Below are 14577 nucleotides of genomic sequence, written 5' to 3' on the forward strand. Positions count from 1 at the left end.
TGGAAGACAACAAAACATGAACCGATATGTTTGTCTGACTGTCAACAAAACCAATTTTTACAAATATATAATTAAAAAAATGAGTAAATAGAAAGATTAAAGAGCATCTTAATAATTTTTTCTTTATATTACAAAGAAAAAAATTATTCAAAATATTGAAAAAATAAAAAAGGAAGATTTTTACAAATGCATTTTTCTGGTTCTTAACCATCAAATATATAACCGTTTAGCATAATATTTTTTAATATAGTTAAGGCATAGAATAGTTTAATTAACCTGAAATTATCAGGGCATGCTTTTCATTTTATGTTATTTGAATTTAGTAAGTTATAAAAATGTAGTATGTGTTAGGTTTCAGGGGTGAAATGATGATAAAGTACTTATTAAATCTTATTTGTACTTTACTCATTTTTCAGAATAATTCTGTGATGTAAATTTGGAAGTAATTTGTAAATAAATGATTACAGTTTACTAAACTTAATATATAAATATTAATAGTAATTTTATTAATATTATATTATTAATAATATAATATTTTCACACAGTTGTCCAGTTAGTTTTCATAAATCACCACATTTGTTACTTAGCAAAATATGTTCAGCTGATACCTGATTTTTCAAGATAAAACTAAACTATTATATAGGCAAACCATACCATAGAAAAATTATTGTTTATAAAAAAAAGTTTACCTTTGATGATAATATGAATAAAAGAACATGTAATATAATATTATGATAAAACCTTTTATTCCTTATAAAAGTAAAATTCAAGTTCATAAGTTATCAATATGTAACACAAATTTTTCATTTTTACTTTAATAATATTGATTAAATACTTCATAAAAGTAGGAAATAAAGTTGAGATTGATATACAGATTGGTTAATTTGTTTTAATGTTATTTTTTGGATGCAAAATTTTCTTTTAATAAAATTTTTGGTTTTTTGTACAAGATTGTTATATTTTACAATGATCTGTTTTCCTGAACTTTCAAGCTGTCTGAAGTTACAAGCAGTGCTGTACTGTGCATTGCACTAGTTACTTATCTAAATTCCTGATCAAAAGCTTTGCATTCATAATTTTCTTACTCACTCTTCATGACCTTGTACCTTGACAGGGTACCTGCTCACCCATCATCATCTCAAATTCATTGTTATTTTTATTATATTCCATCTTTAATGTTATCTTTGTAAACATATTCACCATCAGGAACTTCCATTTCCGACTAGAATGGTGTGGAAACACATTAAACCCAGAACATATTAAATAAATAAACTGGTGGTATATTTTATTTTACACATATTTGTGAACAGTCATTATAATAAACAAAATATAATCTTTAAAGTAATAAAAAAATGCTTTTCCCATAGTCTCCCTTTGATTGACACCAATAATACATGTTACCCGTACAAATACAAATAATTTCAAAACAAACTTTAAAAATTTATAGCAAATATTTATTACAGCAGTTACTGAAAAAATAATGAGTAATAGAATGCTCAATAATTAATTTATTCAATTAAATGCAATCTAAATAGAATTCAGTTATTTCAATAAAGATACATTATAGTGAAAGATCCACAAGGATTCGCTTAGGAATTGTTAATGAAAACGGACTTGGGATTTAATTAGTGGGATAAACCCTGCAACTCCTAAAGTAAAAATTTTAGTGCTTTGGTGATAAAACAGTTATTTAACTCTCTTAAATCATTCATTTAGATTCTGATTTTATATAATTTTTTTTAATTTAATTCCTTGAAATGATTGTATTTTATTTCCTCTTTAACATCATATTTTTTTTATTTATGACAGTTACTTAATGACTGAACTCTTACTAACTTTCAAGTAAAATATTTAAAGGGTGCACTTAAACAAAAATAATTTTTACTCTGTAGGTATTTAATAAAATAATCTTAAAAAACACATAAAATTAGGATTTGTGTTCTAGAAATTAAACATATCAATGAGAAGATGCTTTATAATGTTTATTTATAAAGGAATTCTGTAACTATATTGTTTGCTAACTGAAACAATTAGTTTTATATTAATTACTAGATAACTTTAAACAGGGGTGTTATTTGAAATTTTATAAAAACCAGTCATTCAATAATTATATAAAAAGGCCTGTAACTTCAAAAAAATAAAATATGCATTGCAATATAATAATTAGCATCTCTGCTAGTGGTTATTTTGATGTATCGATTGATAGGCTTACTGCAAAATTATATCAATAGTGAATGACAGAATTGCTGAAAATGCTTTTTGCCAATTTGGAAAATTTTAGTTGCTAGTTCAAGGGTAATCAGTTTTAAGGAAGCATGTCTTATTATTAAAATTAAATCAGGAAACCTTTACTTCAACAGTTGAATAAATGATCACGTTGTTTACTTTAAAAAGCTTGAAAACTTTATCTGCGGCTCTGAGTGAGTACAAATATTGACAAATTAAATAAGCAAGTATTTCAGATATTGTGATATAGGTAAATGAGTTTGTTATGTATATATTTTTTTTTGTTGTTATTGTATCATATGAAATAGAATTATAGTATTAAAAGATAATAATGGCCTACGTAAACAATTTTTTGGCCTAGGATCATGTTTTTCATTTGTCAAGGGTTTTTATTGTGTAAATTTTTTTTTATGTACAATAAACTTGCATACTTAATAATTATTAATGTTATTTATCTATTGGTTTGTTTTTAATAATTTATTTTTACTTTTCCTTGTGATTTTTTTTTTTAGAAGCCTTTTTATTATACTTTTTTATAAAATGTTGTAGCCTTAAATTAAACAAAAAAATAAATAAATTTTATGTAAAACATTTTATACTAATTTTAATAAATTGATTACTTTAAATATAAGTACATTATTAACAAGAGTTAAGTATTAAAAATTAAAAAACATGACTGCCAAAAAACATTGCTGAATAATATTGCTCTTTAATACAGAATAATTAAAGAGTATGCAAGTGAGAATTTTTTATTTATATATTTATTTTTACATATATATATTTATAAAGCCTATTACACTCTCAGTAATGTAAGGATTCCAACGCATGATCATACATCTAAATCGGTTCAGTCATTGAGTTACTATGGTGGCAGTACATATATACATAATTACAATTACACTCTTTTTTGGGCAGTTGTATAGAAACACTAGTTACACAAATAAAATTGATCATTTGATCTATGAAATGATAATTTGTAAAGATTTATCAGATGAAGTCATTTTTGAATAACTTGCATCTCAACACTTCATTCTGAATGATTCGAAAACCTCATATCTGAAATGTGAGATGCAAATTATTCAAAAATTTTGTACATACTTTTACAGCCTACAACACTACTGGTAATGTAAGGATTCCAACGCAGGGTCATACGTTTAAATTAGTTCAGCCATTAAGCTGCTATGGTAGAACATACTTACATACATACACCCTAAATACATTACACTCCTTTGTGGGCAGTCTTGTAAAAGTACATTTTTTTAAAATGTTTATTTGTTGCTACATACTTATCTTTGATAACAGATGCCCAGATGTCTGGGCATCTGTTATCAAAGATAGCTGTGTAGCAACAAATAAACATTTAAAAAAATTGTTTCTTTAACAATGTACTTATATTTAAAGTAATCAATTTATTATTTATATATTTTTTAATCATCTTTTATTTTTATTTATACATTTTTTACATTGAAGTCTTTTAATTCATAATCAGAAGTTTCTAAACTTCTGATTATGAATTATCTTGCTTCTAAGCAAGATAAGAGGCAACTGTTTGTCATCAAGATGAAAAGGAAAATATACCTCATATCACTTAATGTGTTCATCTTAGACCACTGGGAAAAACACATTATAAGATGGAGTGATTTCTGAATCACCACATCATGTAAAACATTTTCTTCTAAAATCATCTAAATTTAATATCATTTGTAAAAAAAAAATTTCTTTAACTTAAATTTGTAATTTAAGCATATCTTTATGTATATTTACAATAAAAATTATGAATTTTTACTTTGTTCAGTGTATAAATAACTAGATAATGATTAAATCAATGAATTCATTTTGGCAATAAAATACAAAGAAGATATTTTTACCTTAATTTATTCTGAAATTTTTTAAAGAATGATATGTGATACCACCATGAGTTTTTTCTGCTTAAAATACTGAATTTTTAATATTAAGTGTCAGGAATATTAAAAGTAAAAATTAGTACATAAAAAGTTCATATTACTTTACAAAGTTGTGAATGGAATCTTTTTATAAATTTTTTTCTAACATTTGTGATTTTTAAAATTGAGTTTTTAAAAAAAAACTAATGACGATGAAGATATCTCTGAAAATGCTTTCATGAGAAATAGAAAATGAATCAATAAGTTAATAGTTTCTTCAATATATTACACTCAATTTGTCAATTTATTGATTTGAGTGTTATGAAAAAATAGATTTAGTGTTGATAATCATAATGAAACGTTTTCTAAAATATCTACTTATGTGAAGTTTTTTTATTTTTAACAATGTCCTTTTGATATATTTCCCATAATAGCAATCTTTATCCTATATTTACTGTAAATCCTACCTTACAAGCTGAGTTTTCAGAATTTCTTTTATTTAATAATACAAGGATCAACTTATACTATTAAAGGTTAAATTAAACTGTAATAATATTTAAATATAAATCGTAACATTTATTATTTTATTCAAATTAAAAAAATAACTGAAAATAATTTGTTCATGTGTTAATGTATTCATTGATGTGTTTTATGATTTTGTGGATTATTTTTGCCCATTTCATTGCATGTGTAATAGCATAAAGTGTAATAATTTAGTCCCTCAGTCAGTATTCATTTTATGTATTTGGTTCTCCAAATCAAACCAATAAGCTTTGTCTAATTATACAACATATTTTGAACTACCCATTTTTAGTAAGCTTTATTTTTCACTTTTATTAAGGTACATAAATCCCATTCTACTATTGTTTTGATTTTTTTAAACATATAAATTATTAAATGTACAGATTTCAATTAAAATTAAATAACTCAGCAGCATCAGTTTGCGAAGATGAACACAAATGATTACTTATGTCCTCTTAGGAATATATACTCAGTGTGCTGTAGTAATGAGTTGATCTGAAAAACAATTATTACTTATAATAATTTCTTCTCAGTTTATTTATTGGAGTTTGATTTCTCTTTAATCCTCCAAAATTATGTTTGACTTTTATATTGAGAGTTACAGTGTATATATTTTCCCCGTTTTATATTATAAATATAAAAAAATGCTTAGTTTTTATTACAGTATACTTATAATTCTAAACCATAATATTTTTTTTGTAACATTGTATTTTTAAGGATTGTAATAACTGGAATAATTCATTTTGCTAAATATTTTGAGCCAGTTAAAGTTCAAAAAACTGCTTCTAAAAATATCTGTCCCAAATATTTTAGAATGACTATAGTTGAAATTTGAAATTATATATTGAAAATAATTAACTAGAAAATTAAAAAGTAGAAATAAAGGATTATCTTAAAACTCACCTTCTTTATTGTATATCCACATTTTCTTCAGTTAACTTATCGCCCATTATGTTAATATCTGTAGGTGTAAAATTAAATGTTTTGATTTTATTAAAAGTGGTTATTTTAAATTATTTTTTTTATTGTCATTTGTTTCTTTTTATTAAAAACTGAATGAAGATTTTATTTATTCCAAAAGCATTTTCAATCTTATTTTCAATTTTTATTCACTTATTTTGATTAAATTTTTACATTTCTTCAGTTGCTTTTATTTTTATCAGCTGTTGAATCAATATCAGAGTTGTTAACAGGAGTCAGATACAAAATTGGGTTCAATTGCATATAATCATTCCACAGAATATTTAACTTCAAAAGGGAATTTCTGTGCTTCATAAACAGTATATCAAAAATTATTTTTTAATATCTGGAGACAACTCTCGAAATCCATTTTACAATCTCTGTTGCTGATTCAATTTTTATTTTGTCATTAGATATAAAATCAAGTGATTATTATTGTAACAATCATTAATTATACTGTATTCAAATTTGATGTTTAACTGATTTGTTTACTCCAAGATCTAGAGGCTGTCATCCCTCCTGGAATTATGACCAGTTTATGATTAGCATTTGATAAGGAGAAACTAATTTGTTGCAACTGCTTTTAATTGTTAAATTATAAAAAACCACCTATTCTATCATGGTTCAGTTTATGAAGATTAGTGCTTCATTTATTTCTACTACTGGTGTAACATAAAGGGAAGAATCTGTTACCATTCGTCACTGTGTACTCACAAATTTAGGAAATAACTTGAAAATTTTGAACATTTTTTTAAAATTCCCATTGAATTTAAGGTGCAACCACTTTCTTTTAAGAAATAAATCATTAGTAAAAGTGCTTCTTACATTTGATATTATATTGTGTATATAATTTGATATTTGTATTTTAAACACATTATATTACAAGAAAAATTATTAATTTTAAATTCAATTTATTTGAATTAAGTTCATTCATATTAACTGTGCAACAAAATAAAAAATATTATTCTGGTATTAAATAACTAATGAGTTTTTATATTTTAACTGAAGATATATAGCCTATGACTGTTATTAATCGTAATTAGATTTTTTAGAAATGAATTAGGCCTATAAAGAAAAATAAAGCATTATAATTATTTATTAGTTAGAAAATAAGGTTTAATGTGAAGAATATTATTTTTTATGTTTTTGCTTTATTACTATAAAATTAAAATGCTTAATATGTGTGCCATAAAAACACTACAGTTAATTACATATTATATACTGGTTTTTTATTACTTTGATAATTTAAATATTGCGCACATATATTTTGTTCAGTGATAACATTATATTTTACAGCTTTTATTTATAATTTAGTTTTAGTTTAATATAATATAGTTGATTATATTTTTTTAAGCATAATATTATTTATGTATTATGTATATGTAATTATTATATATCTTTTGAGAAATGTAGCTTTAATATAAAGATTTAATAATTAGTTTATGCAATTATATTATTTATTTTTAAGCAGTTACACCAAAATAATTAACATTTTACCAAAAAAAAATTAAAATGCTAATTTATTTATATTATTATTTATCATCAATAAATTTTTTTTTAAATATTTTATATTTTATTTTACCACTGTTTGCTTAAATTTCATTTCCTTGATTGTTGCATATCAAAATAAAAAATGTATTTTTGAAATGAGCTGTGCTTGCTAAAATGAAAATTATTGTTCTTCAACCTGTTATGATGTTATTCAAGTTTAGGCTTACTGGTCTTAAAATAGTAATCAAAAAAAACAAATAGTTTATATATTCAGATCCAATAAAAATGTGATGAAATTGAATGAGTTGCCATGATACTGATTTTCAGTACAGTATCCACTTATCCAAACATGTTACTGTGTTATTTTACCGACTAGGATTTTCAAGCAAACAGTTCGTTATTGCATTCAATATATATGTGTGTGATCACTTCTTGTCTTTGATTTTGATTTCGGATTCAGATTAAGCATAATTAGAGGATTAGAAAATACATGATCAGCGATCAGGTTTACCTCAAAATGGCCACCAAAATTAAAATTTTGTAATCGTTACACAATAACTGATTCTAACGCACTAATGTAAGATTTACTAAAATGCATGAGATATAAAATATCAATTTTATAATTCAAGTGTAGGACTCCAAAATTATGGAAAATCATTTTAATAATTAAAAAAAATAAATAAAATTTACCATGAAACCTGAGATAAAGTAAATTATATAACTTAGCGTAGGTAAAAGTTAGAGATAATAACTTTGTTAGAAATGAATTAATAATAGAGAGAACAGTAATAATAATATTCATTCGGGAAAGTCTTATTAGACTTTTCATTGATAACTGATTACTACTGTATTCACATTATTATTTTACAATATAAACTATCAAACATATCACTTTATACAGGTTAGTCTACACCATAGGCAAAGTTGTTCAGTATGTCCTCCATCATATTCTTGACTGATCTTTAGGTGGAATTTCAGGTTGTTTTACACCCTGGAACCATAATGATTGTCTTTGGCATGGTGTTAGCCCTCAATCCTGATGCATAGGTGGGCCACATTGTAAATTTTCACACAGTACACCCATGACTTCAGTTACTCCCAGAATGAAAAGTCCATAGAATTCAAATTTGATGACAGTGAAATCCATTCAACAGGTCCTCTGTGATCAACCCAGAGTTCAAGAAAGGTTTCATCCATCCAGTGCTGTACAACACTTGCATAGTGTGGTGGGTCAATGTCTTGCCTGAACCACTCAGGACTCTCTCCAATGTGGGCATCAGCCAATCTCTAAAATTTGCAGGTACTTCTTGCCATCCACTTTTTTCCAAAAAAGTATGGGTCAATGATACCACACCACACCACACCACTCTGTGATCAGACCCAAGGGTTCTGTTACCAGTAGCGCATATTTTGTCTGTTGACTTCACCTTTCACTTAAGAGATAGCTGCAAAGAATAGGATGTCCGTATTCTCCTCAAACCTGCCCAAAAACCACTTGCACATTTCCAGCCTATGACCAGGATCATCCCCCAATAAGTGTTGGAGCTTGCATGGGTGAAATTTTTCCTTCCTCAAGGATATAAAGGAAAGTTGATGAAACAATGTTCAGTTACAGGCTGGTTCACCAGTGACTTCTTTGGACTGCTATAGCAATCTTCTACCAGTGATTTCTTTGAACTGCCATAGCAATTTTCTTTGACAATTACAGCTTCTTGTAAGTGCATCATCAGTCCATGGTCTTCCCTAGTGGGGCAAATCAGTAACATTACCCATCCCCCTTAAAGTTGTCAAGTAATGTTCACAGTGCTGTGTGATACTGCTTGATGTTCAGGATGAACTTTATTAAATTCATTACTAACATTATGTGAATAACCTTCATAGTCACACACTGGAAGATTTCCAAACACAACTCCTACAATAACATCATTACCCGCAACCAGACACAGAAATTTCCCCTATGGTGCAGGATGTTTTGGATAACCACAATGTATATATTAAATACATATTTAATATAAGTAGGAAGCACGACATTTGTTTTATCACTCTGTTGACATTGTTTATGAAAAGACATTAATCTGAAAAACTATACAATAATTTTATTTTAATGCAAAATAAAATACATAGATCTATTGAATTACTAACTCAAAATAAAACTTAAAATCACTAAATAAATCTAAAGTAATAAACAAATATATTTTTATTCAATTACTTTATTGTATACAGTAAAGTTTATTGTATTTACTATATTCAGCAAAGTTAATGTATTTTTTTTTTTATGAAGACCTGACATTTTATTAGGCAATACACAGATTAGAGATAATGTTAAATTCTCATTGTTTTGTTAGGCAATAAATTATCATGGTAAAATGAAACTAATTTTATCTGTAAAAAAAAGACCAAATCATATTGATTTGATTTAAAACATTAATAAAATGCTAGTCTTATTACGATTGTTAAATGTTTACTATGCTTAAGAATATTTCCATTTGAGATATAATATAATCTCTCAGGGGCTCCTTTAGATAGTCAAGATACAAAAGTCTAGAAAGTTTTTAAGATACAAAAATTGATTGTCAGACATTGTTTGGCACACAAACATATGAATTATGTAGACTAACATAGTAAATGAGAAATCTAATTTATTTATGCATGTACATGAAGTGCATATATTTTTGCACCATAAATAACTATGTTGCAAAAAAGAAAATATATATATATATATTGTGGTCCCATGCTTTTGATTTAGTATCTTTTTGTGGGATATACGATAGATATATTTACTTATTTGCTAAAAGATAACAATAACTACTGCAATCAAACTAGAATTATTATTTTTGTGTAACACCATAAAATTTTCCTTTATAAGAAAGAACGTTACTTTTCCATTATCATTTTTAATAAATTACTTATTCATTTTAAGGGTTTCACTGGATTTTCTCTTACAGGAAACTATTATTCTACCAATGAATTTTTTCATATTGCCATCCAGTTATTATTGGTTAGGTTCCAGATCGCCGGCCTCCATGGCATGAGTGGTAGTGTCTCGGCCTTTCACCTGGAGGTCCAGGGTTCGAATCCCGGTCAGGCATGACATTTTTCACACACGCTACAAAACATTCATCTCATCCTCTGCAAAAAGAAATGCTTAACTGCGGACGCGGAGGTTAAACAAAAAAAAAGAAAAGTTCCAGATCGCAGATATCCATTTAACTTCTATCTCTCCACTGCTCTTCAGCAAAAGGTTTTTCCTCTACTGTTCTCTTCCTTTAACAATCTAGCCATCTTTTTCTTGGTTTTTCTCTAGATCTTACACTAATGCTTTGATTAATTTTTTTTTGTAGAGGCTTACATTTTGCATTCCTACAAATGCCCAAACTATCTTAATTTGTCCTTTTCAGTTTTTTAAGCAGGACTCTATACCCTACATCATCTCTTATGTAGCATTTTTTATTTAAGCTTCTCATCTGTCCTACATGCTTCTTAGAAACTTGTAGTCGTCTACTATTCCCAGTACTTCATTCTCTTCTAGTAGTCTTACCCATGATTCTGTGTTAGAATAGTGATGTATGGTAACTTATAAAAATTGGCTGTTTATATTTTTCATTGTACTTCCTTAGCCCATATTTAAAATTATGGTACTTTGGTAAAATCGTCCTGTTATTTTCATCATATTACTAATCTCCCAATAGATTTTTCATTCTAAAATGAATAATAATGATTTCCAATCCTTCTCCTACATTTATTAACTGCTTGATTTTTGTCTTATCATTCCTAGTTTCCATCAGCATTTTATTTATTTATTTTTTTATTTTTTCCTTGCATGCATTCATTCTTTCTTGTTTATTCCACCAAAATTGTAAAGTAATTTTGTGTTAAATTTTCCTTTAAATTACAATATAAACAAATAATGTTTATCTTTCTTGGCTCTCTATTTTTTTTGTTTCCTTATGGATCTTACCTATTAACTATGATAAACAAATGCTTGGATTAGCAAGGTCAAATGGGAGTTCAAGTAGTTAAAAAACTTTTCCTTTTTTTCTAAAACAATATTGTAAATTTTTATTCAATAGTTGTTTTCATTTGTATCTCTTTTTTTATTTTGTGAACACATACAGAAAGAAATATACTCAATTTATAGCATTTTGTAGTCAGTGGTTATTTATTTATTTATTTTTATTGTCATTATTTTAAACTGTTAACATAGCTTTCTCCTTGTTTGTAGTTTGTTTCTGTTAATTTATTTTATTTCTGTTCATTATTATCTTTGTTTGAGATAATTATAATATCATAAAAGTAAAATTGATATATTATTTAAGTAATATAGCAGTGAAAATATTTGAGTTAATTATTTATGAATCAATTTATTATAATTTTATCTTTCATATTTTTCAATTCATAATGTTCTACAATTTTTCTACCTTGAAATCTTACAAACAATTGAAAAAAAAACTGATGTATATAAATGTAATACAGTATCTATTGTGTCAAGTTTGACATAAAAGTTTTGTTGTGTTAATAGAATGTGTTAATTTGTTAAAAAAACAAAGCCTTTTCCATTCAAATCACTTTAGTAACATACTTAGTTTATAAAGTAAACCTCGGTAAGACCACTTCTTAATAATGTTACGTCTAACAGTATATGTGTTTATTTTTATTATATTTTGTATTACATTTACATACGATGAAGTAAATTCATATTCTATTAGATCAAAGCGATGTAAGTAACTCCTAAACTTTTGGTTTATTTATGTTTAGTTTTCAACTATTCTTAATATAAATTTTTTTTTTTTTTAATGATGTCTTTTTAAATATTCTTTCCCTTATTAAGTGTGTAATGGAAGGTGGTAAAAATAATTAATTTTTTTACAACAGAAAGGAAAACATCACTTTGATGTTTTACATTATTTCTTCCTAAATATTTTTATGTTAGTGAAATATGTAAAGCATTTGAGTAATAGAATTCATCATTCAGATTGCTTTTTCTGATTGAAAATGTTCTTACATATTGTTCTTACATGTTCTTATTATATTATTTATTACTTTTATACCAAAAAGTAAACCTTGAATTAGTTAATCATGTTTCTCATACTTGGTTTCGTTATATGATATACATTTCCGTTGTGCAATTTACAGTAACTTATATTTCAGATTGAAAATAATGTATTTCGAAATAATAAAATTTTACATACAAATATGTTTCTTTAGTTTTTCAATCAGTGGCAATAATTTATTTAATTAAGGTTTAATTCTACCCCGTCGTTTTTCTGAATTTGAGGAAGAATTAAAAACTTCTGTATGGTATAACATTTTATTTAATAAATTTTTTCATGACCAAAATTAGTTTTATTTTCAACAGCAAATGTAATTTTTGTTACAGTATTTCATCACAATATAGATTTATTAGTTCCTTGCTTAGTTGCAACATATATAATGTAATGTTTCACAGAAAGAAGTACATTGACTTTTTCTTTATACTCTATATTCCAGTCATTTTTATGTCCATGGTAAAGGATCTGAAGTTACAAGAGACACCATTCATTAATTGCATTCTCTGATAATAGTGATGTTCACTATTTATCCTTTTCATCTGGTGAACAGAGTGAAGGTGTCACTTATAGAGATGAATATTACATTATTTCAGTGAGCTTGTAATATATTATATTCATTGACAGTATATTCAGTTCAGTGAAGTAGGCAACAAGAAACAACATCTCCCATTAAGCCTGGTGTGGTATATTTATTATTCTTGAGTGTAGTCAACCCATTTTCAGTAGTGATTCATGTTATATTGTCTACAACTGTTTCGTTATAGAATCTTACAGACATTATAAATATCATTATCAGAAATGTTTAATTACCATATACAACAAAGAGTGTGTGATTTAGATGCTTTCACAGACATAAAATCGTTAATGTGCATCTATTTGAAATAATCATACATTTTCCTTTTAATTATGTTATTCTGTTTTTAAACCATGCATGGCAAGAAGTTAAAAATCTGAATAATTTCATGGTTGCATTAAAAAACAAAATTAGTTTCTATGAAGTTGTACTAATTTATAATAGTGACTGGAATTTTACAAAATATTACTATTCTACCAACTAATGTTGTATCTCTGTCTTTCATCCAGAAGGTTCTGAGTTCCAATCCTGGTGAAGTTGCTTTGTACTTTTCATTCACTTAATATTTTTAAAAAAATATTTCAAAAAGTAATTGTAATCGAGTGAAAGCCTGTTGTTACTTTAAAATAAATAAATAAATGAAGTTTTTTATTTGACTCTTATAAATTAATACATTCTAACATTTTTTGCCATGAAATCTTGTAACTCTAAATATTTGATGACTGTCTTATTAGCGTAAAATTTACAGATGAAAAAATGTTTGACAGTTGTTTATACATGAAATTTTTACAGCTGGTTAACAGTTGTTTACATACTTATTTACCAAAAAAGATGTGTAGTTATAAAAACAAATAAATTTTTTTCAGAACCATGATGCAGTTACTTATTCGTTGATGTTGCTACAGAGCTGTTGTTATTGGAGGTCATCTTAAATTGGTTAGGATACAAAGTGAAACCACTATTATGATTTCACATTATCAAATGTTGTCATATAGTCTACTTGTGCCCTGGTCTATTTAATATATTAGTAAATGATATACTATTTTAACTGTGCTAAGATTTTAAGTGCTACATGTAAAATACATGTCCAGTTTAAATACAGTGATATTTTGCAGTAGTTTATTATGATAGCTGTATTAATTTTATTTTTTCTGTATGTATGTATGTAGGCGAATGTAAATCAAGATGTTCTGAATGACTTTTCAAACTTCAAACTTAGAAAAGAATTAAATTTAATTTATCTTCCTATTACAAAACAATCTATTCTTCAGTATAAGATCTCCATATCCCAACTGAAAAATTTTATTTGATAAGGGTAAGGTTATGATAGATCATTCTAAAGGCTGTTGAAATCAAAAATTTTTGCATATAAATTTTTTAATTACAACCTTAACAGAAATGGTACCAATTAAATGTTTTTCACAGGTAGTTTTAGAAAATGGTATACACTACCAATTAAGTAACTAACTACTCATAGTATAACACTAAAAAAATAAAGTGTAGTAATTGTTCTTACTTCAAAATTATATGGTTTTTTTTATATGGGAGCACTACTTGTGGTTTATTGTAGACCCCTTTCGAAACTAGTGATAAAAAATATTAAATGTATAGTTTATTTACGACTACTGTTTTGTTTACACATATCTTTTTTGGGGTCCAGTAAGTAATAAAAAAAAGAATTGCCATTTTCATTAGGGTTATTGTAACACAACGTTTTTTTTGTTAAAACTTTTGTTTATCAACACACTTTAAAATGTATTTCACAATTCTACCCTATGGACTTAAATTTTTTAATTGCCTCCTGGATGCTTTGGTTATGAAGGTATCATACAAAAAAAATAAATAAATTTCTTCAAGCTAGTTCTATTTGCTA

General features: G+C 26.0%; 1 protein-coding gene across 1 annotated transcript in view; it reads left to right on the forward strand.

The window, feature by feature from the left end:
- The first annotated feature begins 11674 nt into the window (after positions 1-11674).
- Positions 11675-14577, forward strand: part of LOC142329296 (uncharacterized) — a 34765-nt gene continuing 31862 nt past the window's right edge. The window contains exon 1 of the mRNA XM_075373742.1: positions 11675-11799. Within this exon, the coding sequence (XP_075229857.1) occupies positions 11703-11799 (97 nt within the window). The 5' untranslated portion in view covers positions 11675-11702. The remainder of the gene's footprint in view (positions 11800-14577) is intronic.

This window comes from Lycorma delicatula, chromosome 8 (genome assembly GCF_047948215.1).
Source record: "Lycorma delicatula isolate Av1 chromosome 8, ASM4794821v1, whole genome shotgun sequence".
Lineage (NCBI taxonomy): Eukaryota > Metazoa > Arthropoda > Insecta > Hemiptera > Fulgoridae > Lycorma > Lycorma delicatula.